Here is a 25542-nt window from a genome sequence, read left to right as displayed (position 1 = left end):
GAGTGTCTGGAAGTGGAGGAGAGACTTTGAATAAGTTGTTGCCATAGGACCGACCTGTAGTCCATGATGCCATTGTAGATCCCATACATGATGGAGAGAAATAAACGACTGGCCCCATTAGATCCGGGACTTCTTTCAGATAAACCCTTGAATAGAACAGTTAACATCCCATTCCAATGTGGAGGTAGGCACGACTTCTTGAATTTCGTCACCGTAGTAAGCACCTCAGTGTACCCCATATTTTAGAACATGTTGAACAGATGACCCATGGGAATGGTTTCCGGATTAACCCTCGAAGAATCAGCGTCAAACCCTAACAACAAGCAAAACCTCTGCTTGAAATCGACGCCTTATGCTCAAAGACATTGAAGAAAATCCTGTCAACGACCTTGTCGTAGTGTGTTGTAGCAAAGATTTGAGATAGGAACTCCATTGGAACAGCTTCAGCCATAGTAAGAGCAGGAGCGATGGAAGAGTACTTTAGGCATTCGATGATAGGATACATGAACGCATCATACACCTGAGGAGTGAGATCGATGATCAAACTCTGCTGTGGGCGAATGGGCAGGATGTGAGATGTTGCGTGAACTGAGGAAGAATCTGCCATTGCTGTGAAGAAAGTGGGAGAGATGATGAACAGTGAAGGTTGAAAGATTTCTTGCTCTCTGGAAATATAGGCGTAGTAAAGAAGTAAATGGTGGATCACGTTGCCTTTTATACTGTGGGTAAAGGAGAGAGAAAAATCTTCCCAAATCTTCGATTGAAAAATGAAGGGTTTTTCGGAGGTGACTGACGCGTGACAGTTGGCGTAGCCGATGATCACGCATGAGAGAGAATGTCAGGCCCTAATTACACGCCTTCCCATCAGGCGCCATTTGGAGATGAAATGGTTTCTATTCGCACGCTTTCCCTCTTGCGCCGTTTGAAATCAAATCGATTGGACTCCCGCCTGAGTCATCATGTCGTCATCTTATCTCTTTAGAATAAAACAACATCTTTTAAAGTAAAATCCCCACATGGATCAATATTAACCACAACCTTTTAAAACTACCAAACCAATTAAAATGCCTTGAAATTAATGAAACCTGAATTTTGGAAAATCAAAAAGATTTTCGTGCTAAGTGTGTAAAAGAAAAGGAAATAAAGCAACACTTTTTGAGGGATTATGTGGTGTCAATAAAGACACGAAACAATGGATCTCGGGCACGAATCTCTTCCTTCAAAGTCAAGAGACCTTAAAGTGTTTGTGTGTTTTCCCGTTGAATGTCGATCAGACACTTATTAAGAAGTGTTGAAAGGCTTCTTTTAATTAGGCTTATGAGGGTGGCTTTCGCTTCGATTCAGAATTCCTAATCTTGATATAAGACAGAAATTGAAAGAAGTACTTGTGAGACCGGTGTAGTCTGTTGAACAAGTAGGGTGGAGATAATTTAATTGGCAAGGTAAACTAATATATGTGTGAAATCTCAAAAAAATAAAACTGGATTCCAAGGGAAGAAATGTTATTGGACTTAACAATTTCATAGGAATCACTCAAAAGAAAAAATAGAGATTCCATGTTGTACCACCATGAATAAGTCCGCCAATTCATTTAGTGAAAGCTAGAGCAAATTAATTGTTCACCGTCAATGCATAATAGGTATTGAATTTTGGGTTTCACTTAGTCCGTAGTGGCACGAAGCTAAGATCATAAACGCAGAAATTGTGTAACCATAAACCTCAGTGGTAATTTCTGAGAGTCTCAAGGGTTACGATTGTGAATCGAATGTGATGGAGAAATGTAATGTAGATGGTGTAAAGAAACCAAAGTACCTCTGCTATAAAAATAGGACCAAGCAGAAAACTCTTATCTCATGTGAGAAGAGAGTTAGGTAGCTCATGATTAGAATAAATATGATATCCTAATTGGGAAGACAAGGTTTGTTTATACCAAGTCAGTAAGGCTATTATTCAGAATCAGGTGAGACTTTGGACACATACAACAACATGCTTCTAGGGACACTTAGCTAGTGAAATGATTTACCCACAAGTAGACATAAAACAATAAAAGCCAAAATAAAAAAATAAAAAATAAAAAATATTTTTGGAGTTTTTGATTTTACGAAGGAAAAAGAAAAAAAATATCATTGGAATGTTTGATAATAAGAATAATAATAAAAAAAATAAGACATAAAAAATGAATACAAAAAAAATGTTGGAACCGAACCCGAGCGTTCGGTCTATTTCGGTTGAGAAAACTTTGGAACCGAACCCGAGCGTTCGGTCTATTTCGGGTGAGAAAAATTTTGTAACCGAACCCGAACGTTCGGTCCATTTCGGTTTCCCGAAAAAAAATAAGTGTAGAAAGGAAAAGAACTTTGACAATAAGATAAATGAATTTTGTAAAAAAATAATACAAAATATTTACAACCAAGAAAACTACCTTTGAGTGATAGGCGAAGATCAGATGATTCAACCGAACCCGAGCGTTCGGTTCATTGCGGTATACCAGATCAAGACCCGAACCCAAGCGTTCAGTCTATTTCGGCATACAAGAGACCCGAACCCGAACGTTCGGTCTATTTCGCTTCTTACTTTTGATCTTGAGAGGTAATTTTGGGTACTGACTCCGATTCCATCATTCCAAGCCCTTGTAGAATTTTGTTAAAAGATGCTTCAAGAAGATCTTTGGTGAAGATGTCAGCCAGTTGATCAGTGGTTCGAACAAAATGAATTTCAACGTTCCCATCTTCCACATGATCCTTAATGAAGTGATACCTCAGTGCGATGTGCTTAGTCTTGGAATGTTGCACTGGGTTATGACAGATCCTAATTGCACTTTCAGAGTCGCAATATAGTGGGATCTTTTTCATATTGAGTCCATAGTCCCGGAGTTGGCTTGGGATCCAAATCACTTGAGATGTACAGGAGGCAGCTGCGATGTATTCTGCTTCAGCGGTAGACAAAGATACACAGGTCTGTTTCTTTGATTGCCAGCTAACCAACTTCCCGTCAAGGAATTGGCAGCCTCCAGTGGTACTTTTCCTGTCTAGTCCACAACCTCCAAGGTCTGAATCTGAGTAGGCTTGAAAGAAGAAACCTGAGTTGGATGGATACCATAAACCGAGAGAGGTAGTTCGCTTGAGATACCGGAGTATGTTCTTCACTGCAAGCATGTGAGGTTCACGAGGATTCGCCTGAAATCTAGCACAATAACAAACAGAAAACATTATATCAGGCCTGCTAGTAGTAAGGTACATTAGAGAACCGATCATCTGGCGATATAGTGTAATATCGACTGCTGGCTTATCCAAGGATGGAGTGAGCTTGGTGCCGAAAGCCATTGGAACTTTAACCTTTGAGTCTCCCATCATGCCGAATTTGGTAAGAAGAGTTTTGGTGTAAGCTTCCTGATTAATAAAGATGCCTTCGGGTCCCTGTCTGATATTTAAACCAAGGAAAAAGTTAATCGGACCCATTGAGCTCATTTCAAATTTAGTCTCCATCAGCTTTCTGAATTCAGCTGTTAAGCTAGGATTCGTTGCGCCAAAGATGATATCATCGACATAGATTTGAACAATCATAAGGTGGTTACCTTCCTTCTTACGAAAGAAGGTTGGGTCAACCGAACCTTGTTTGAATTTGGACATCTTTAAAAACATGGTTAGCGTTTCATACCATTCCCTAGGCGCTTGTTTCAGTCCATAAACTGCTTTGTCCAGAATATAGCAGTGATTGGGATATTTTTCATTGACAAATCCCGGAGGTTGCTCCACGTACACCGTTTCTTCGAGTTCTCCATTTAGAAATGCGCATTTTACGTCCATTTGGTAGACCTCAAAGTTCTTGTGTGCAGCATAGGCAAAAAATATTCGAACAGATTCCAGCCTAGCTACAGGAGCAAAAGTTTCTTCATAATCGATTCCTTCCTCCTGGCAGTATCCTTTCACCACTAGTCGATATTTGTTCCTTATCACATTGCCTTCCTTGTCCATTTTGTTCCTAAAGACCCATTTGAGACCAACAACCGAGGCATCTTGAGGAGTTGGAATGAGGCGCCAAACTTTATTTCTTTGGAACTCATTAAGTTCGTCTTGCATGGCTTGAACCCAATCAGAGTGATCAAGAGCAGTGTTAACTGTCTTTGGTTCAACATTTGAGACGAAAGAATTAAACATGCAAAACTATACTTTTGAGAATAGAGAAGTTTGTTTTGCCTTCAGTTGAGATCGGGTCAGGACCTTTTCACAGACATTACCCATAACCTGTGAAACAGGATGATCTCTAGTCCATTTGACAAGAGGAGGGTAATTTGGATCATACGATGGATCTAATTCAGCATTTACCATCTCTTCTAGTTCAGATTGACTGTCATCATCATAAAACATGTCGGCATTCTCCCCCTCGACTGATGAGCTTTCAGGTAAATCTTGACTTTCGGGAGCTACAGGAGTTTCGGGTGGTGTCGAGCTTTCGGGTGTTGCAGTACCTTCGGGTGCAGTAGAGCTTTCGGGAGCTACAGTACCTTCGGGTGCAGCTGGAGAAGAGTTCTCCTCCTCAACTTGTGAACTTGGCTGATTTGAAGAAGATGGATTCTCCCCCTCAACTGAAGCACCGTGCTGAGAAGGTTCAGTTGGAAATGATTCTCTTTCTCCCAGTCGTTTGGCAGCGTCATCGACGATTTGCTTCAGATGATCAACTTTGTTGTCTGCTGCATTAGCTTCTGAGAGAGTAGCCTTCTCCGTTTCATCAAATAACTCCATAAATTGCTCAAACAAATTTGCAATCGAGGCTGTGACTTGGCCTGTTTGAGAAAAGATTTCTCCAACAATTTCTTCCGTGGCCTTCAACTTCTTGACATAGTTGTCATCGAAAGTCACATAATACGTTTCTTCAATCTTCCTCGAACGCTTGTTCAAAACCCTGTATGCTTTCGAAGTGAGAGAATATCCCAAGAAAATTCCTTCATCGACTTTGACGTCGAACTTGTTACGATGTTCTTTAGAGTTGAAGATGAAGCACCGTGAGCCGAATACATGGAAGAATTTGACGTTTGGCTTCCTGTTGTTGATGATCTCATAAAGAGTGAGAGTAAAGCGCTTATTGAGATAGGACCTGTTCTGCGTAAAACATGCTGCGGCAATAGCATCAGCCCAAAAATATAAAGGTAGAGAAGCAAAACTTAGCATGGTTCGGGCCGCCTCACACAAAGATCGGTTTCGTCTTTCGACAATCCCGTTTTGTTGAGGGGTGTAGGGAGCTGAGAAGTTGTGCTGGTTCCTTTTTCTGCCAAGAAGTCTTCGAATTCTTTATTTTTGAACTCCAGCCCATTGTCGCTTTGGATGTTGCGAACGACTTTCCTCAGCTGCACTTCAACCTGCTTGATGAACATCTTTAGCTTGAGAGTTGCTCAAGATTTGTGCTTCAGAAAGAACACCCATGTAAAACGTGAAAAGTCATCAACAATAACAAGAATATACTTGCTACCACCAATTCTTTCGATAGACGATGGACCACACAAGTCAATGTGAATCAACTCAAGTGGTTCAACGACTTTAGTGTTTGTGATGGATGGGTGACTTTGACGACTCTGCTTCCCCATTTCACACGCAGCACACAAATGTTCTCGATCAAACTTGAGTAATGGAAGACCTCGAACATGACCACCTGTGACAAGTTTGTTGATATCCTTAAAGTTGAGATGGGAGAGCCTTCGGTGCCACAACCAGCTTTCGTCAGAGTATGCTTTGGATAACAGACAGATAGCTGGATTTCCTTTGATAGGTTTGAGATTAAGAGGAAACATTTCGCCTTTGCGCTCCGATTTGATAATCACTCTTTTTGTTTTCTTCTCTATTATTTCCGAACCCTCATCATCAAACGAAACTTTAAGACCGGTACCTCCAACAAGCTGAGATACACTGATGAGGTTATGTTGTAGTCCTTCAACATATGCAACCTTTCTAATCGTGAAGTCTCCATTTGTAATCATCCCATAACCTTTTATTGTGTCGTATGAGTTGTTCCCGAATTTGACATTCCCGCCATTTGGAAGAGATCGAAATTCCCTCAGCTCTTCCTTCCTCCCTGTCATGTGATGTGAGCAGCCACTGTCAATATACCATTCTTCGTCGAACTGCTCGTCACTGATAACCTGCAAAAATCAAGCAGATTTAGGAACCCAAAGTTTCTTGGGTCCACGTGAGCCTTTCACAAGAACAAGAATAGAAAGAGAGATGTCAACAAGATATGTTCTTTTTATTAAAGTTGTTTCATCTTTCTTTTTAATGGTGAAAACTTTAATTTTGTTGGGATTTGTTACAGACGGTTTGGGTTCAGGATTTGACGTTTGGACCTTGGAATGCTTTTGAGTATTCTTGACTGAGGAAACCTTCGATTTTCCTTTCAAATCTACTGAATGTTTTGGATTTTGAGTTTGAACAGAATTGGATTTAGAATGGGGTTGAGAAGAATTAGAACGAGAGAAGTTAGACTGAGAAGTTTTCTTGACTTGAGATTCTAGGTGCCCCTTTTGTTTTTGGTCATTATTGGGACCGAACCTTGAACCTTGATTGCTTTTGCTCTCGAAACCGAACCTATGCTTTCGGTAGCTGGTGTTCTCTGAACCGAACCTTTCCCTACGGTTGTTATTCCTTTCAGAACCGAACCTGTCCTTTCGGTTGTTATGATTCTCAGAACCGAACCTGTCCTTTCGGTTGTTATTACTTTCTTGCTGCCTAACAGCACTTTTCTCTAACTTTGAATTTCTATCATGATAAGATAAATGGGCGTTTTGAGATCGCCAAAACTATTTTCATTCTGAGAGATTCTTCTTGTATCTCAGATTCCTTTGCTTCTTCTGATCCTTTACTTGCTTCGGCTGTCGGTGGATGTTGGCTTTTTGCTTTTGCTTCTTGTCAGCCGTTTCACTTTGAACTGATGATGTTTCGCTCGAAGGAGTGACTTCTTCTACAGGAACTCCTTTTTCTTCAGGAACTTCTTTTGTACCACAAGTACTTGGCACGTTGAAGTTATCAGGCTTGTTTAGCGGCTCCGACACATATCTGCCTTTGGTTTTCCAGGAGTTCCTTTCTGACAGACCAACAGTTTCGTCTGCATTATCTATAGGAGCAGACCAGAAGAACTCATCACAACCATCTGCATTTATCTTCATTTACAATGGCTATGAGTTCGACTGTCTGATGTTCGGTTACTCCTGTGACCTTATACACCTGATTTGGTGTTGTTCTCACTTTTTGGTACACAACAGCCTTTTCTTCTAGAATCGGGGACTTATTTTGGGACAAACGAGCAAACTCCACAGAATTTTCAGAAATAAGATTTTTGTAGTTTTCGGGTTCGCTCTTGACAAACTCAGAACAGTCAACTTCATCCTCTACAGAAATTTCACTCATATCATCATCCTCATTAAGCTCAGATGCGTTTTCAACATCTATTTTATTTTCTGAGCTCAAGTTGGCATTCAATGAGTCAAACTTTTGTATGGTTTCGGTCCTTAGTTTCAGTTTATCGTTTTCATCCAAAAGATTTTTCAGCATGTCCTTATGGTCCTTGGATTTTATAAAAGATTCAATTTTGTCCAAGCCATACATATAAGTCGGATTCACATCATCAGACGAAACTACACTTTTGCAGTTATATGCTTCAGCGTCGATTTCATCCTCCTTAAATTCAAGGAAGGGCAAAATCATGCGATGAATTTTCTGTCCTATTTCACACTTAAGATGAAGTTGAGTGATGTTAGAATAAAGACGCTTAGCAATTAAACAAAACACATTTCTTTGTTTCAAAAGTTTCAAATTTTCTCTTTGTAAATAAATGTTTTCGTCTTTGGATTTAATCAGCTCCGACTCCTTCAGCTCTATCCACATCCTCCGTTCCTCAATCTTTAATGACACCCTGCTTATTTGGTCAGTTAGGTTAGAATTGGTGACCCGTGTTTGAGTTAAACTGCTATCTAGATATGAGATTCTTGAATTTACACTTTTTAATTCTTTTTCATATGAATTTTGTGGGACTTTGAAAGAAACAAAAATGGATTGTACCTTCTTGATCAATTCATCAAGCTCATTAAACTGGACGCTGAGAGGTTTTGCTGTGAAGCACAAGTCCTCTCGCTCCTTCCTGTCTTCATTCCCACCGTCTGTATTGTATCCCCTCATTTGAGATACATCTGTCACCATCAAGCACTTCCCACTACTTTCTTCACCTCTAGCCACATAATCCTTTCCATGAGATGGCTTCCTGACTTCATCATCCTCTGAGTCGGTTGACCAGACCTGCACGCCACCGAACTCATCATCTGTTGCCGAACCCTGCACAATTAAAGCATTCATTGAAGGGTTAGCAGTAGTTTTCTTTCTCTTGATCTCTTCAAGCTTTTTCATCAACACAGCCTCTTCATCCTTTTCTCCATCCTTCTCTGCCATTTTCTTTAGGACATAGTCTTTGGCATAGTGGTTCTTTCCTCCACAGTAGTAGCAGTTCACACCAGAATCCCCTTCGACTTTCGGCTCTTTCTTTGGTTCTTCTGCCTTTGGTTCCTCCCTCACTTTTTCAGAACTATAACTTCCCTGCCAATTTCGGTTCTTATTGGTAGGAAACCTTTTCTTAATAAACCTCTTTGGATTTGACACCATCATTGCATAATCATCAGAGGTAAGGTCATAGTCTTCTAAGTTAAGGTCTTCATCTTCTACCACACTTTTGTTTTTAGACAGAAGGGCCAAGGATCCCAAGCTTGAGACCACATTTTTCTCCTGCAAGACAATCTTTTCTTGGGATTTCAAAATCCCTACCAGCTTTGCCAATGAATAAGATTTGAATTGCTCATGAGCTTTAACAGTTGACACAACCGCTCTCCACTCAGATCTAAGACCATTAAAAAACGCAACTTTTTGTTCAATCAACTTTCTTTCTATATCGTGTTTGATCATGTTACTAAGAAGATGATTGAAGCGATCGAACGTCTGAGTAACAGTTTCCTCGGAATTCTGCTTGAATTCGTCAAACTCAGACAAAAGTAAGGTCTGAATGGAATGTTCCAGATCTTCGTCTGTGGAATATAGCTCTCGCAGCCTATCCCATATTTCTTTAGCGGTGCTGCATGAACTCACTAGCCTGAATGTATCGGATTGAAGAGCGAATCGAATCAATCTCAATGCTTTAATATTGCACTGAAACTTATCCTTTTCGTCTTGAGCAATATCTTTTACGTCCTTTAACAGATCATTATACTCTTTCTGAGTTTTAATGATTTTTGACGTTGCAGAATGAGCAAATGGTCCAGAAACTATTGCTTCCCAAATAAGGTATCCATTGTCTTCCGATCCAATGACATAATCTTCAAAGTGATGTGCCCAGACTTCATAATCCTGGGTGTAGAGAATAGGAATCTTCGTCGTTGATCCGATGCTGTTTGAGATATTGATGGGATTTGATTGTGACTCGTCCATGCTTGATCGTTTAACCTGTTTGAAAGATCAGACTTGTAATGAATAATATTAGGGCTAAACAAATAAATGTTGAGTTACGTCAATTATGGAATGACGGCTCAATAAATATTAGTTAATGCGGAATAACCCTAATCGCAAACTCTTTCACAGAAAAGATGTGTATGAATTACACAGCCTCCTGCTCTGATACCAATTGATAAGTTATAAAACAAACTTGATGATCGATTAGATCTTTGTAACAGGTAATGCGATGAATGTAAAAACAGTAAATAACCCAAGTATGAATCAAGATGTGTCGAATGATTAAATTACTCAATCCTCAGCAGAGCTCGACTAAGAACTTCCGTTGTAGAGGATATTAGGGTTACAGAAACAAGAACGATAAACTTGCTGAATAATAAATCTCTGATCGTTACTGATCTCTCGTTCTAAGATGCATGCAGGCACCTATATATACTAAACCCTACTAAACTCACGGATGGATAGGCCCATACCGAAGATACATATTAGACTAACTAACGAGCCCAATAGATGCAACACAAAATACAAAACACGACCCAACAGTAACATTTATAGCAATAAATATGTATTACAAAAGGTAAGATTCAGTATTATTACAGAGAAAGGTTAATGAACAAATTATTATAGTATATTGACCGTGGTAATATATATATATATATATATATATATATATATATATATATATATATATATATATATATATCTTTTAAATGATGTTAAGTGGATAATATAGTAAAAACCTAAAAAAAGAGAGTAAATTACATAAATGGTTCCTATGGTTAGGTTAATTTGTGTGTTTGATCCCTACTTATTTTTTTTTTAACTTAGGCGGTCCTTATGATATGTTTTTATTGCGTCTTTGATCCCTGAAAGACATAAAAAAAAACTATTTTGCTCTCACTTATTTTTCTTTAATTAATTATCCATTAATTTGTTATTTTTCTAGACAATAAAATAAATTAAAATTAAAATAGATTCACTGCCACCCAACCTAACCCCATCCCTCCTCCTCATCCTTATGTTCAGTTACCGGAAAACCATCTTCGGCCGCCCCACCACTAAACTTTGGTCACAACAACTTTATATATATATATATATATATATATATATATATATATATATATATATATATATATATATATATATATATATATGGGAGAGTTCATGCGAAAATACAATTAATTTGCGAATACATGAAAACAAGAAAAACCTATGATATTGTGTCACCTCAACATTATACTTTGGAAAATAATTCATCCAAATTTTGAAATACATTATGATAATCGATGATAGATGAGAAATTGTTTCATATTAGCAAAGTATGATTTTTAACATTTTTATTATGAAAACATGAATTTAAAAATAATTAAGGACATGATTTTTTTTATTAAAACCGTCTTTAAATCTATATTACCATAACACCATCCAATGTAAACTTACTATCTTTAATTTATTGCTAATAAATTTATTTTTTTATAGTACATGTGTTTAATTTTCATAAGATAAAATTTGTTTTCGCGTTTTCGCAAGATATTTATATTTTCGCATGAACCTACTTATATATATATATATATATATATATATATATATATATATATATATATATATGTGGCATCACCCCCCATCACCCCTTCTCTTTCCATCACCATGAAACTTCTTCTTCAGATATCACCGACGAGTTCTGAAACTTGTAACTCCGACCAGATGCAAGAAATCATTTTTTGAAAATCATTTGCACAAATCCAAATCCATATAAGCCAAATGTGACACCAAAATTACACAAAATCTGAAAAACGAAACTGATTTTGAAATTCATTTCAAAAATCGTTTGAACAAAATCCCCATAAATCATTTTGAAGATCATGAGTTCTAGAAATCTTTTGTAGATTGTAAATCCCCAACATCCTCTCTTACCTTTCCAGAAATCGTTTGTAGATCTTGAAATCCTAACTCCGGTTAGATTCGAAAATCATGGTGGATTTTGTTTGTTGTTGTTGGTGATCGTAGGTGGTCGTGGGACGTAAGTAGTCGCCGATGGTGTTCTAACAGAAGAGAGAAATGAGAGTAGGTGGTGCGGTGGTGGTCAGTATATTCAAAGAGATGAAAGAAATGAAGTAAGCGATAGTCCGACAGTGTTTTAGGGTGGTCACCGAAAGTGGATGTGGTGGTCGTCCTGGTGGTGAATTGACGGAGGTAGAAAGAAGGGTGGTTGGGGAGCTTTCTAGGGAAGAAGAGAGAGGTCTCAAAGTAGATGTGAGAGAGAGAGAGAGAGAGAAAGGGTTGTGGATTGGGCTATTACTCTTGTTATCATATATATATATATATATATATATATATATATATATATATATATATGAATAAATTACACGAATGGTCCTTTAGGTTTTGTATTTTTCCCTAAAATAGTCCCTACGAAACTTTTTTCCCTCCTATGGTACCTACAGAGCAAACCTTGCACACAAATGATCCTTATGACTAACTATGTTAAAAGACTCTGTTAAGTGTGTGTGAAAAGATGAAAATGTCCTTTGTTTTTATTTTTTTTTTATATTTGTTTTAATATTTTGTTAATTTGTAATAAAAACGTAGGGTCCTCTCTCTCTCTCTCTCTTTCTCTCTTTCTCTCTCTCTCTCTCTCTCTCTCTCTCTCTCTTCACCATTTCCGCACAATACACTCATAAACACACAGTCGATGATGAATAAAAATCGTTAGTTAGCAGCTAATAAAAATTGTTTTTTGGAAAAAATAAATTGATTTGCATGTTTGTGTTCATCTCATTCATCCTGGAGAAGCTAATAAAAATTGACAATTAGCAGCCCTAACAAAACCCATAATTTGATTTGCAGGTTTTGGTTAATCGTGTTCAACCGTGAACCCACTAATGAAATGGATTTGTTTGTGTTCCCGGGAACCTGTTCAAGAAACCTAAGATCTTTGTGTATGCATGTGTGAATTTACATAATCGATTTTCATGTGTTCAAAATATGATATGTGAATCGCTTTTTGAAAGAAATCAATTTATGGGCTTAATCTTCTCTGACATATCTACCAGTTGCGGACTGATCGATTTCACCCTTTTCCTCTTGTCAGCAGATCAACTCTGTGATGGTGATGCAGGCTCGATTAAACCCCTGTTGGGTTTCTACTTGGCGTGTCTGGTATCAGCAACACCAAACGGATGAACCCCTCTTCCGATTCCAATATATTTAAAGAGTTTGATTGGTTAAGAAGCCTAAATCCACCATTTTATTGGCTCACCATAGATCCAATCTCGGCAGAGCTAGAAGCCAGTAGTGACAATGCACCATAGAAAAAGAAATTGGAAATTCTGAATAAGAAGAATCAGAAGCCTCTGTGTGTGTATGTGTGTGGAGTATGCCACTGATATTTATGTCTCTGATGAGATCTAGAAGAAGGGCTAGGTGGGACATCTTCGTTGGATGCAGCTTCGACATTATCACTCTCGTCGGATATGCTTTCAGATCCATCTTCTCTAACCCTTCCTTGATTTCCTTAAAATTATTCACTATCAAACTCCTTTCTCAAATTCCTTCCATCTCCAACTTTTTTATGTTCATCATCTGGGTGAAACCCATGAAATCGAACCTCAAAACCCCTACAATCGGACCCACCTGATTTCAATCGAAACTAGATCTTCACCAACATGCTGATTTTGATGGAATGATACCGATTTCATTCGGACCTTCTGTGTATGTATGTGTTTATGTTAATATTCATGTGTGTATGTGTATGAGAGAGAGAGAGAGGGACAGAGAGGAACCTATCTTTTTTTTTTTATTACAAATTAACAAAATATTAAAATAAATACAAAAAGTAAAAACAAATGGCATTTTCGTCTTTTCACACACACTTAACAAAATCTGTTAACAGAGTTAGTCAAAAGGATTATTTGTGTGCAAGATTTGCTCCGTAGGTACTATCTGAGGGAAAAAAAAGTTTCGTAGGGACTACTTTAGGGAAAAATACAAAACGTAAAGGATCATTCGTGTAATTTGCTCTATATATATTTTTTAATTTAAAAATTAGAAATAAATAACATAAGATTTTAAAAAATGTTAAGGGTAAAATAGTCCTTTTATGTCTAATAAGGACCAAAGACACAACAAAAACATAACATAAGAACTGTTGGAGTTAAAAAAAAAATTAAGAACCAAGTGTGCAAATCATCCCAAACCACCGGGACCATTTATATGCTTTATCCTAAAAAAAAGGTTTACATTGAAACGCTCCAGATCAGTGAAGTGTCATTCTTGCATACAAAATTAATCTAAAGATTTAAGTACACATTCTGCATATTTTATGGCAAATGTTTGAACAACTTCTGGCGTTATTGTTATTGGACTACATCTAACAAGAGCTACTCCACTAAAATAAAAAATAGTTTAGCATTTCATCACATGGAATAGTAAATCTGGTTCTTTAATCATTTGACAGCGAATAAGACAGAGAGTTTGGTGGCGATCTAAGTGTTTCGCAATGAATACCGTTATAAAATACGAACATGCTTAAAGAACATAACTAAAAGTTGTTTTCCATTTCTTTTAGAAAAAAATAACCAACAATTATGGAATGACAAATGTGTCGTTCAGATTCTGAGCCGTTAGAACTGCTAAAAGGTTTTTTTTTTTTGACAAAAAAAACATTATGCATTCTAAATTTCAGACCAAAATTACGAATTAAAAAAAAAAGAACTTTAGAATTTCAAAAAGTCTAAAATTCGATGAATAATTCTGAAATTTTGAAAAAATACTTCACTTTTTACTAAAATTTAACAAAATGTTAAAGATACATAGCAAAACTGAAGTATATATGATACAAAAGAATTAACATTCTATATTTTATTGAAAAACAGTGATATTAGACACTTCAAAATGAAGTTTGAAACAAGAATAAAGAGATTTTTTAAATAAAATTTTACAAAAAGAAAAAAAAAAAGACTCCTGAATTTTAAGTATAATTCTGGAATGGAACTTCCGGAGAAAATTATTATTTTTCAAAAACTAAAAAAGTAGTTAATTTTGTTAATAACTCGTTGATGAGGATTATTTTTGTTAATACCCCCAAAAGTTTTGAATGCGAACAATAACATGGTATTTTTATAAGGAAATTTAGTGTTTATTATTCCCCTTTTGAAGCAAGGACTAAAAATCAATATTGATTTTTAATAGTCGAGAAACGGTGTCTTGTATTTTTATCCTATAAAACTTATGAGTATTTTTGCTGATTTGTCACAACCAGAGCATTTCTAGACCATATGACGTGCCATATTCAACTCAATTTGGTAATAATGGATTCTAGGAGGCTTTCATTTTCTGATGTGACGTTCAGTTGCGAGAAACTCTTCGGTTGGTTGTGATTATGAGTTGTATTTGTCCATTTAATGACAATTTTTTTTAATATTTCCTCGTTATAAAGTTTCTATGTAACCCTCAATTGTTGTGTGTATAAATGAGGCATCAATTCCCTTTTGTTCATCATTCGAGTATTTGTCGTATTTATTTTGGTTTGTGTTTTCGAGTTTAATATGGATTATTTTTATCATTAAGAACATAATATTTCTTTTTGTTATGATCCATACAATTTTGAACATATTATATGTTGTTTATTATTATTGAAGGCCCATGAAGAAGATAAATAATGAATAAAGTTTGAATCCTTAAAGTTTTTGTTGATGTTCAACCGGCTTCCAATTGACCTAAATTCGAAGCTCATTATAAAATTACGTTACTAAAGTTGATACAACGTCGTCGTCAACAACAACAACAACAACAAAAAAAAAAAAAAAAAAAAAAAAAAAAAAAAAAAAAAAAAAACCCAACCTGTGTTACATTTGGTACAAGAAAGATGGGAAAAAAAATGGGGAAAGATATGAATAATTCTTTCTTATTCCAATTATACAACAATCAATCGAATTGAACAACTATTCTAGAAACCAACTACTTAAATTCAAGTACCCCTGTTTATCATCTCATGAAACCGTTTGAGTGATTCAACACGTTGAATCTTAAGCTGGTTCCTAAAGTTCTTGATGAAATCATCCGCTCTTTTATCAATATCACTTCTATCTTCTGTCACTTCAAATCTCCTTGGTATCCTTTCTGTCATCTTTTCACCATTCTTTATGTCGATATTTCTTGAGCTTTGAGACATAGACCCTTTACCCATCTCCATTACTGCTATTAACTTAGAGAGAGAGAGAGAGAGAGAGAGAGAGAGAGAGAGGTAATGGGTACATGGATATAGATACATATATGTGTGTATATATAGGTAAGGAGTGTGAAACCCGAGGGTAAATTTGTGTTGGGATTAAAGTAAGGAAAGGGGAACGAAAGTGAAAGAGTATGTGACGTGTTGATGAGTGAAGGTCATATTCTTGCATGCAAAATCTAAAGATTTGAACTCCACGTTGTGCATATTTTATCCCAAAAGTTTGAACAACTTTTGGTGGTATTGGAGGACATCTAAGAAGAGCTGCTCCATTAAAATAAAAATAATTAGCATTTCATCACGTGGAAACTTATATCTGTTTAGTAATCGTTTGACAGGGAATGAGACAACAAGTCCCGAGGCAATCTAGGTGTTTCGAAATGAATTACATTATAAAATACGCACATGCTTAAAAACGTAATAGATAACCATTAAAGTTTGTGATGTTAACAAAACGAATAATATTTTCTATTAATACTCTTTCCGTCCTAAAATTATTATCTATTTTTTTTTTCAAAATAATAGATCATTTCTAAAAATAAATAACATTTTTACGAAAATACTCTTTCATTATTACTTAACCAATTAAGAATTTAATGGAACATTAAATGCAAAGTACGGACAAAACTGTCATTTTATTATATAAAGTTACTAATAATTAATGTTTTTCTTAATTTGTGTGTTTTTTGTAATAATATTGGGACGAAGGGAGTATTAAAGAAAATAACTAAAAAATATATTCTTTGAAAAATAACCAACAATTTCGGACTATGTGATTCTGGACCGACTAAAAATTATTTTTTCAGACAAAAAATACATTTCTGTTTGACATTCGGATTCCGAAAAAACAAAAATATTCAAGAATTTCAAAAACAAGTCCAAAATCCAATGAAAATTTTCGTAACTTCGAGAAAGCGGTGTTAGAATAGAAACTTCATAATGAAGTTTAAAACATTCGCAAAAAGAGTTTTCTGAAAAAATAAATAAATAAACTCTGAAATTTCAAGAACAAGTCTGGAATGAAACATTCTGAAGAAAATAAGTATTTTTCAAAAACTAAAAAAATGGTTAATTTGCTAATAAACTCATTTATGAAGGTTATTTTAGTTAAAATCTCTAAAAGTTTTGAATGTGGAGGGTGATTTGGTATTTTTATAAGGAAGTTTAGATGGATTTTTGTTTGCATAATGTTTACAAATGAATTGAAATCAGGAATTGGAATAAAATTCCATAGCATGGTTGACACGGAATAAAATTAGAATACAATTTCATATTGTGTTTGGTTGGAAGATAGAGAATTAGAAAGATGTAAAGTGACATAATAGCCCTTATTATTTTTTTTTCTTAATTTTACTTTATTATATTAGCTATATGATGGTGGTGGCGGTGCTGGTGGTGATGGGTAGTGGTGGTAGTGGCGATTGTGGTGTTTGTTCTAATGGGTGGTGGCAGCAGCAGTGGTGGTGGTAGTGGTGGATGACAGGTAGCAAAGGTGGTGGTGGGTGGTAGGTGGTGATAGTGGTGGTGGTTTTGGTGGTATCGGTAGCAGTGACAGTGGTGGTTGCGATGACGGTGGTAGTGGCTAGTGGTAACGGTGATGGTGATGGAAGGTGGTGGTAGGTGGTAGCAGTGATGACGATGGTGGATGGTGGTAACGGTGATGACCGTTGTGTGTGATGGTATTGGTGGTGAAGACGATTGTGGTGGGTGTTGAAGATGATTGTGGTGGGTGGTGATAGTATTGGCGGCGATGGTGGTGAGTAGAGATGGAGGTGGTGAGTGGTGGTAGCGGTGATGATTGTGACAGGTGGTGGTGACGGTGGTGTTGAGTGGTGATGGCGATGTTGACAGGGGTTATGGTGATAGTGTTAGAGGGTAATATAATATTGTACCTATCCTTATGCATTGGAGTTAATTCCTTCCATCTTTTGATGGAACGGACTTTCCTCCCATTGATGGTAAGTGTGTTATTTATTTATTTTTTAGTTAGGAATCCAATTCCTTAGCAAAAGTATAACTAAACATAGGAAATGGGTGGAATTGGATTCCAATCTCTCCAATTTCCAAGGTTGTAAAAAAAACGTTCGACGTTAGCTAATCGGTGGACTAAGATTAATAGATTAATCAACTAGGCGACGATTAATCAGGGGATTACGCGGTGACCCAAAATTGCTAATTCGTTGAATGAACATGAACATAAATTCTCGTTCGTTTAGTTAAACGAACGAACATAACAATGATCTCGTTCATTCATTTATATTCTTGAACGTTCATTTATGTTTGTTCTTTTAAGTTTATTTGTGTTTATACATGTTCAATTGTTTTTTCTTACATTATTATATTATATGCTCGTTTATGTTCATATATATTCAGTTGTATTTGTTTGTCTTTGTTCGTTTAACATGTTCATGAGCATAACGAACAAACATGAACAACGTAATTTGTTAAACGAACATACATGTAACACCCTGTTCTGGATTATTTTGTGATTTAAGGCCCGTGGGCCTTAATCCGAGTATGAGAAGGTTTTGAGGCATTGAAAGAGAAAGGTTATGCCCTTTTGGGATGTAGGTGAGGTAGGTTGTGTGATAAAAGAGTTCGGTTTGTTCTTTAGAGCCCAAATGTATTGTTAAGGTGCTGGTTCGGGCTTTTCATGAATTTTGGATTTGAGTTCGAGTGGTATTCAGGAGGAATAAAGTTAATAGAAGTGTAGGACTTCTTGTTAGCTTTCTGTGGATATAAGGATCGTCGGAAACAGACTTATAACGAAGAAGTTATGGCCTTCAGAAGTTTTGTGGTTTAGCCGAGTACGCTGGGCGTAATTTAGAGTACGATGGGCGTACTCAGTACGCTGGGCGTACTGACCAGGGAGGGTCGCGAATGTTCTTCAGTGTACACTGGGCGTACCATATGGACGCTGGGCGTACGCCAAACGGACCTGAACGCTATTTTAGGGTCTTGGACCCTATTTAAGGTCCTTATCTCATAACCTAACCCTAATACCTTCAGCCTCCATCCCTCTAAATCCTAGAAATCGACCCTAAGCCTCCATTTGAGTGATTCTTGAGCATTTTGGTGATTTAGTGAGTTTTTGGTGCATATTGTGGAAGAAGGAGTTTCTTGAGGAAACATTGCTTGGCTTGGAGCTTATGGATCTAAGCCCTAATCATGTTGATCTAGCTCCAGAAAGCATAAAGTTTGAATGTTGGTGGGTTTCTCATATGGATCTAGTGGGGTGATGACTTGTTGTTTTTTTTTTTGGCTTTTGAAGAAGAAGGAGCTTTGAAAGAGAATGGCTTGAGCACCTAGCTTTTGGATCTATGTTCTTCTCTTGTTGGTGCATCCTCTAGAGGTATCAAGTTTTAAACTTGCTTATTATTGTGCTAGTTTTGTTTTTGGACCATTTTAGGGTTTTTGGTCCCAAAGCTTGAAGCTTTATGAGTGGTTAAGCTCCACAGCCTAATATATGTCCCTTTAAGTGTTTCTAGTGGAAAGGATTCATAAAAATGAGTCCTTGGATGTTGGAATCAAACCATGCATGAGATATGGGAATCTTTGGGTAGTAAAGAGTGAGAAATTTTGTGTTTGGGACTTGATCAGCCATGCAAAGGCTTAAAGTCACGAGCTTTATTGAGTATGAGCCTTTATGGAATCCAGATCTAAGAGTATAGCTATGGTCTTATCTGATTAAGACCAAAAGAGTTGAAAAAGTAAATTTGGGTGTACGCTGAGCGTAAATCTAGTACGCCCCTTGTACTAGGTTAGTGTCCCCGATCAGGATTCGTGTGCGATGGAGTACGCTGAGCGTACCAAGGGAGGTACGCCCCACGTAACCCCACTGTGGACTTTTTGGGCTAAGTCTTATATTGGGCCCTAAGTGTTGGGCCTAGAGTTTGGGCTTGTTGTGCTAAAGATTTGGACCAGAGGAATATGTATATGTGCCTTGGGCCCTTGAGTTGGGCCTGCCTCTTGGACTTGAGAGTTGGGCCTTGGTAGAGTCCATTTATTATTGGGCCTTGGTGGGCCCAATGAGTTTTGGGATTATTTATGGACTAGTTAGTGGACTACCTTTAGACCTAGAGAATGCGGGTTGGGACTTAGATCCTAATTTGAGATCATTGTAGATATGGCTCAGAGGTAGAGGCTCGTGCGCAACGACGACATTTGTAGGAGCCGTTCATCATTCGAGGTGAGTCTTCTCACTATACTTTACCTAGTATGGTAACATAGTTATGTGACAGAGTACTATAGAGTTATATGCCAGTGTATTTGCATGTTATTTATGTGTTGTGATTTATTGTGATATGTGATATGCATGATTCAGAGTTACAGAGTTGGGACTTTCGGGTCCCTAGAGTTAGGGCCAGAGGGCCCATAGAGAGTTGGGGCTGGAGGGCCCCACTGAGACACATTGACCAGAGGGTCGACAGAGTTTCAGCCTCGAGTGGCTATTATGTGTTAGAGTGGTATTTTGGGAAACTCACTAAGCTTCGTGCTTACCGTGTTATGTGTTATGTGTTTCAGGTTCTTATCAGGATCGCGGGAAGGCGGTGGCTCGATTGTACACACCAGAGAAAAGAGTCACGAATAGGGATCCTGGATTTTGATAATGTTTTCAAAACTTTGTTGACTATTAAATGGTGTTTATTTAAAATGACACGTGTTCTATGAAATTAAAAATGAAAAATTTGTTCGAGAATTTACGGTGTTACAGTACATGAACAAGAAAACTTGTTCGTTTATATATTCATGTTCGTTCATTTGTTCGGCTAACTTAAACTAACGGACATAAACAAACCCTTGTTCGTGTTCATTCGGTTTGTAATTTCTTTGTCTTCTACACCAAATTTGGCTCCAATCTCCATTTTCCTTTTTTGCTACGACCTGTGACGATTTAATGCCAAACATTTTTTCATAGATCTATAAAAAATTGGTCCAAAAAATTTGAAGGTATAGGCTATCGTCCATGCTGCCCCACCAACTGATACGGTCGTGACAACCCCTTAGCTAGTGTTTATTATTCCCATTTTAAAGCAAGAACTAAATTTACTAATGATTTCTAATTGTCTGAGAAAAGGTTATCACAAGTGTATTACTATAATATAACCGATTATTAATTGTATTCTTTTTGTTGAGTTGTAGGTCTAAAACCTATCGTTTCTGACCAGATTTCAAAATTTCCCTTTAATCATAAAGTTTTGGAAAAATTATATTTTCTTTCATCACGTGTCGTTTAAAAATATATTATTTTTCTCAGCTTTTATGTTCCTATTAGTACGAGGGATGTGAATTCTATAGTCTTCACAAGAATTCTATAGTCTTCACAATGGAATGCTTCACCGAAAAAGACAATTGGCGATTTAGGGTGCTACGAGATGCTAATCTATATTCTAATAGATAAATAGTTTTAATCTTTATTTATCAAGTGTCATTCTAATACAACTTTTCATTAATATTATTTTATATACATATATTAGACAACTCATTTTAAAATTTAAATTTACATTTTGTAATTATATGTTAAATTTGAATTTATAATAACTTTAAAAGTTTCATATATCTCCTAATTAATAATTTATTTAAAATGATTTATTTAAAATAATTGATTAATAATTACAAATTTTTATTATGAAAGTTTAATTAATTTTATAATCGTAGTTATCACGGATTATAAACTAGTTAATTATATAGTTAACAGTTATATGTTCAAGTTAAAACATAATTCCACTCATTTTTTGCTTCTAAATTCGATAAGGTGCTCTCTATTAGGCAGAGGATGAGTGGTGGCTTATTGAAATAGGCTCCCTGTTAAAATTAGAGTAAATATCACTATAGCCCAATCTACTATTGTTATTTATCCAATTTGGTCACTAAAGTATTTTTTGCGCAATACGTCATTAAATTTACAACTTACTTGTCAATTAAGTCACTTCATTAGATTTTAACATATCCTCAGTTAATCAGTTATTATAAATTACATGAATGGTCCCTATGATTTCATTGTTTTAGTGGTTGGTCCCACACCAACACAGTTCATCACCGACATCCCCACCATTCAATTTCGGCAACCACCACCCTTTACCTCATGCAACCCCGTTAACCATTATCCTAACATACGATCACTCATAAAAAAATCTCAATCGATTTTAGTTTTAATAAAAAATAATTTCAACGAGTTTCAATTTTAAAGAATGTATTTCTTTTTAAAAAATATGTTCAAAATCAACATTAATGAAAGTGTAACAATGTCTATTTGCTAAAAAAAATTAATTACCAATAAGATATATGTGAGTTAACTTTTTCTTACAAAAAATCATCAATAATCCTTACCTTCACAAAGTATATACATGACATGTTTATTTGAATTGGATTATCCGAATGAAATTATTACACCATACAACAACACTAAATGCAGTTCACTAACTACCAACGTATATATTTTTATTTCCAACAAGAACCTCATATTAAAAACTGATCATGCAACTATTTCACCAAATAATATTAAATGCAGTTTGTAAACTTCTACGATGACCATTTTTAGTGATCTAGCATATTTTTGGTCGATTTAAGGGATTTAAGTGGTTGGAGTTTCTATCAAATATATCGTATTTTTACTTAAAATTGATCGGTAAACTAAAATCTAAATAAAAAATCGTAGGGGTTGCTCGAGGTGAATGTTGGTGGGTGCCGAAAGTGAACGGTGGAAGTGTGTACGTGTATATATGGAAGAATAAATTGTAATATAATTTATAAGTAAGCTATTTCCCATGTATCAGCCATGTTTTGCTCACTAAAGTGTGTACGTGTGCATATGGATGTGTGTGGAAGTGTATGTAGTTGTGTAAAGAAAAACAGGGGATGGTAGGCCATGTAAGCATTTACAATTACTGGCTTCATTAGCTTCTTCTTCATCAAACAAATATTGATCATTTTTATAAACCTTTTTAAGAAAAAGTGGATGCTGCAAGTTTTTATGCTGAGCAAAATAGATAGTGGTGTGCAATTACATGAATTCTTAGTTCTTTATTAGAGTGAAAACCACATGGACAGTCCTCAACTAAAAATAACCCTCACAGTAGGGGAAGAACTTGAATCCATTAGTCAAATATGCTCTTTGGCATGCCAACATCCACCATGACTCTCCAAGCACTCGTTTGTTTCAATATCTAAGAAAAAAAGTCAAATAAAGTTCTTATTTTTTCATTTAAGTAATGTACACACAAAGATAAGCACACAAATACATATATAAAGATACACACAGATGTACAATAGGCTCTTACTAATCCATTCACACATCTTTAATGAGAGTAGATATTGGCAAATGAGCAAACCAATATGTCATAAATGTAATACAAAGACAACAAAATGGTTCTTATTAATATGATTGGATCCCATCTTTTATTGAGACGAAATTGAACAACACTGATGATATCATCCCATGTAGTGTGAGTGGGAGGAAGACAACTAAGAGCATCCCATACCTTGTTTACATAAGTTTCTTTTTTCATGAAGTTTAAAATCTGTTGTGCATCAGGACTCAACACTGGAAATATTCCATCCACAAACCCTAATCCATATTTCCATCCATGTCCCCTTAAAGAACCACCTATACAAAAGCAATACAATATGCATTTCATAAGATCATTAAAGCAATACTTTAGATTTTGAGATAATGAAAAAAGCACTTTTGTACATACATCTTTTCCTTGAAACCTTTTTATGATTGAAGTTTCTTAATTTCTCCTGCTTGTCTATGTAAAGACTATCATGTTTGAATTTGTCTCTAGGCTGAGCATCATAACTTACAGAAAAATTGATAGTCAGCCTCCAAACAACAAGTTCAACAATAAGAAAAAGATAAGGAATTACTTCATGTTAAGTAAAAACAAAACAATCATCAGCCATGTATATGTCCATATTAAGTGTTTGATCATTAAGTTCATTAAGTAAATAAGAAACAAGTAATATGTACTTTCTGGGTTGTTCCAGCACTTTCAACCACATAGCATCCATGTAACTTAGTGAGTTGACCAACAAGCTGTCCAACAGCTGCAGATACAAAAACATAGTCTCATATTTTTGGAGCACAAACCTTGTAATACCTAACATAAGCTATAAACTTAAGCAACAACTCATCAACACCCAAAAGGGCGATTTAAACAAAATTAACATTTGGAAGAAGAATAACCCTTGTCTGACTAACGATTTAGAAAAAATTAGGGTTTTAGGACATAAATTACAGCATAAGAAAATAGAATAGAAAGAGAGTTACAGATTGGAGCGGAGATTGTTTGATGTTGTAATTTGAGGAGAAACCAGCTTTTGTTGATTCCATTCGATCGTTGTGGTTTGTTAAGAATCGAATGAAATGGTGGACGGTGACCCGCTAATAGGTTGTAGCGACGATGACCAGATGGTGGTTGAACATGGCGACAGAATAGGGTTAGGGCTACTCGTATTAACAGAAGGTAGAAGCGGGGAGACAACGGGGGTGGCAGACATCGGTGACGAAAAAGGTGGACGTCTAGGGGGTCGATTGCATATTTGGTTGAGATAGATGGTGGTGCATTGCTGGTGTGTGATGTTGCCGGAGTCAGGTGGCGATGGTAGAGGCACTGAGACATTCAACAACGACGCCAAGAGAGATGGTAGAGATTTGGTTTGATGGCGGCTGTTGGGTAGAGAAGATTAGGGTAAAACTGTGTGCTTTTTAACACTAGATGAGCAACCCTACCAACAAGCACTGATCCAATGATTAGGAAGGAGACGCAAAGAAGAGGGGTTGGATTTCTTTTTGTTGCTGGGATATGGCACACACAGATCTGATCCATGAAGATGTTTGGGCTGTGAATGGTTGGTGGACTTCCAGGGTGTCGAATGAGAAAAGGAGACACTGCGATATTTTGGTGAGTATCGATCGATTCTGAAGCGATTAGGAAGGAGACATTAAGAAGAGGGGTTCAATTTCCTTTTGATGGCGGCTGTTTTTGTGTAGAGAAGATTCGGGTAACATCGAATATCGAAGAGATAAGGGAATACTGTGTATACGTATACAATGGAATATAAGCTTAATATTATTGTACATGAGGTAACAGGTATTGTACCTCTTAATCTCAAGAAGCAGGCAATATGTTTAATAATATAGTAAAGATATATATATATATATATATATAATATTTCAAGATTCTAATTTTAACCCCAATACATAAATCAGGAATGAGTGATCTTTGCTACCCCAATGATTATGCCTCTTGAACATGAAGCAGATGCATTTTGGTGCTTTGAACGTTTAATGCGAAGATTAGTAAGTGCATATATATTTTTTCGCCTAATCTTATTTATTTACACTTTCTAAATGATTAATAATCCTTTATACCCTTGAATTGAGAGGGAATTTCAGGTGCACAAGAAATTCAGTTGGGGTGGAGACACAACTTGATAGCTTGGCTAATGTTACTCAAGTTATTGATTATTAAGACAACATAAGCAAAATTTGAGGTTGAAACTAATTTGTCAGGGCAAGTAATTAGAGTGGATCTTTATTGTTTAGGCATACTATTATGTTTATAATCAATTCTACTTTCAAATACGAACTTTTATCCGATCATTTCTTTTGTTGTATAGGATTTCAATTAGTCAGGAACATCAACGAGCTACCACAAGATAAGTATGGAAGACTTGGCTTATCTCTAGATGATAATTAACAAACACAAATCACCATTTTAAGTTAAACATATTATCACATGTTTAAGTTTTTATGGCATGTTCTCAACATGTTGAGATACGGCTTCAGACATTTCCTCCGGGAGCACACACACTGATTCATAGACATTCGTC

The 25542-nt window shown here is 36.2% G+C and overlaps 1 protein-coding gene across 2 annotated transcripts; it reads right to left on the bottom strand.

Annotated features, from left to right (window-relative positions):
• Nucleotides 1-22864: 22864 nt before the first annotated feature.
• LOC145058108 (pentatricopeptide repeat-containing protein At2g35130-like) lies at nucleotides 22865-24678 on the bottom strand. 2 transcript variants are annotated; one of them, XM_079006026.1, is made up of 4 exons: nucleotides 23978-24678; nucleotides 23678-23754; nucleotides 23403-23506; nucleotides 22865-23311 (listed from the first exon to the last, which is right to left on the bottom strand). In XM_079006026.1, the coding sequence occupies exons 1-4, from the start codon at nucleotides 24038-24040 to the stop codon at nucleotides 23004-23006; spliced, it is 552 nt and encodes a 183-aa protein (XP_078862152.1). In that variant the 5' UTR covers nucleotides 24041-24678; the 3' UTR covers nucleotides 22865-23003. The 2 variants fall into 2 exon arrangements, with proteins under 2 accessions (XP_078862152.1, XP_078862153.1); XM_079006027.1 differs by lacking the exon at nucleotides 23403-23506 and having other exon boundaries at nucleotides 22878-23311.
• Nucleotides 24679-25542: the final 864 nt, after the last annotated feature.

This window comes from Lactuca serriola, chromosome 6 (assembly GCF_051521515.1).
Source record: "Lactuca serriola cultivar US96UC23 chromosome 6, Lser_US96UC23_V15, whole genome shotgun sequence".
Lineage (NCBI taxonomy): Eukaryota > Viridiplantae > Streptophyta > Magnoliopsida > Asterales > Asteraceae > Lactuca > Lactuca serriola.
This window is presented reverse-complemented; position numbering and strand designations above follow the sequence as displayed.

What these genes read in the sequence shown, in the direction of transcription:
- LOC145058108 (XM_079006026.1), bottom strand. Translation starts at nt 24,040, where the DNA reads ATGGAATCAACAAAAGCTGGTTTCTCCTCAAATTACAACATCAAACAA. An exon ending in AACAATCTCCGCTCCAATCT is followed by an intron (nt 23,755 to 23,977) that starts GTAACTCTCTTT and finishes TTGTATCTGCAG; the next exon opens with CTGTTGGACAGCTTGTTGGT. An exon ending in GTGCTGGAACAACCCAGAAA is followed by an intron (nt 23,507 to 23,677) that starts GTACATATTACT and finishes TTTTTCTGTAAG; the next exon opens with TTATGATGCTCAGCCTAGAG.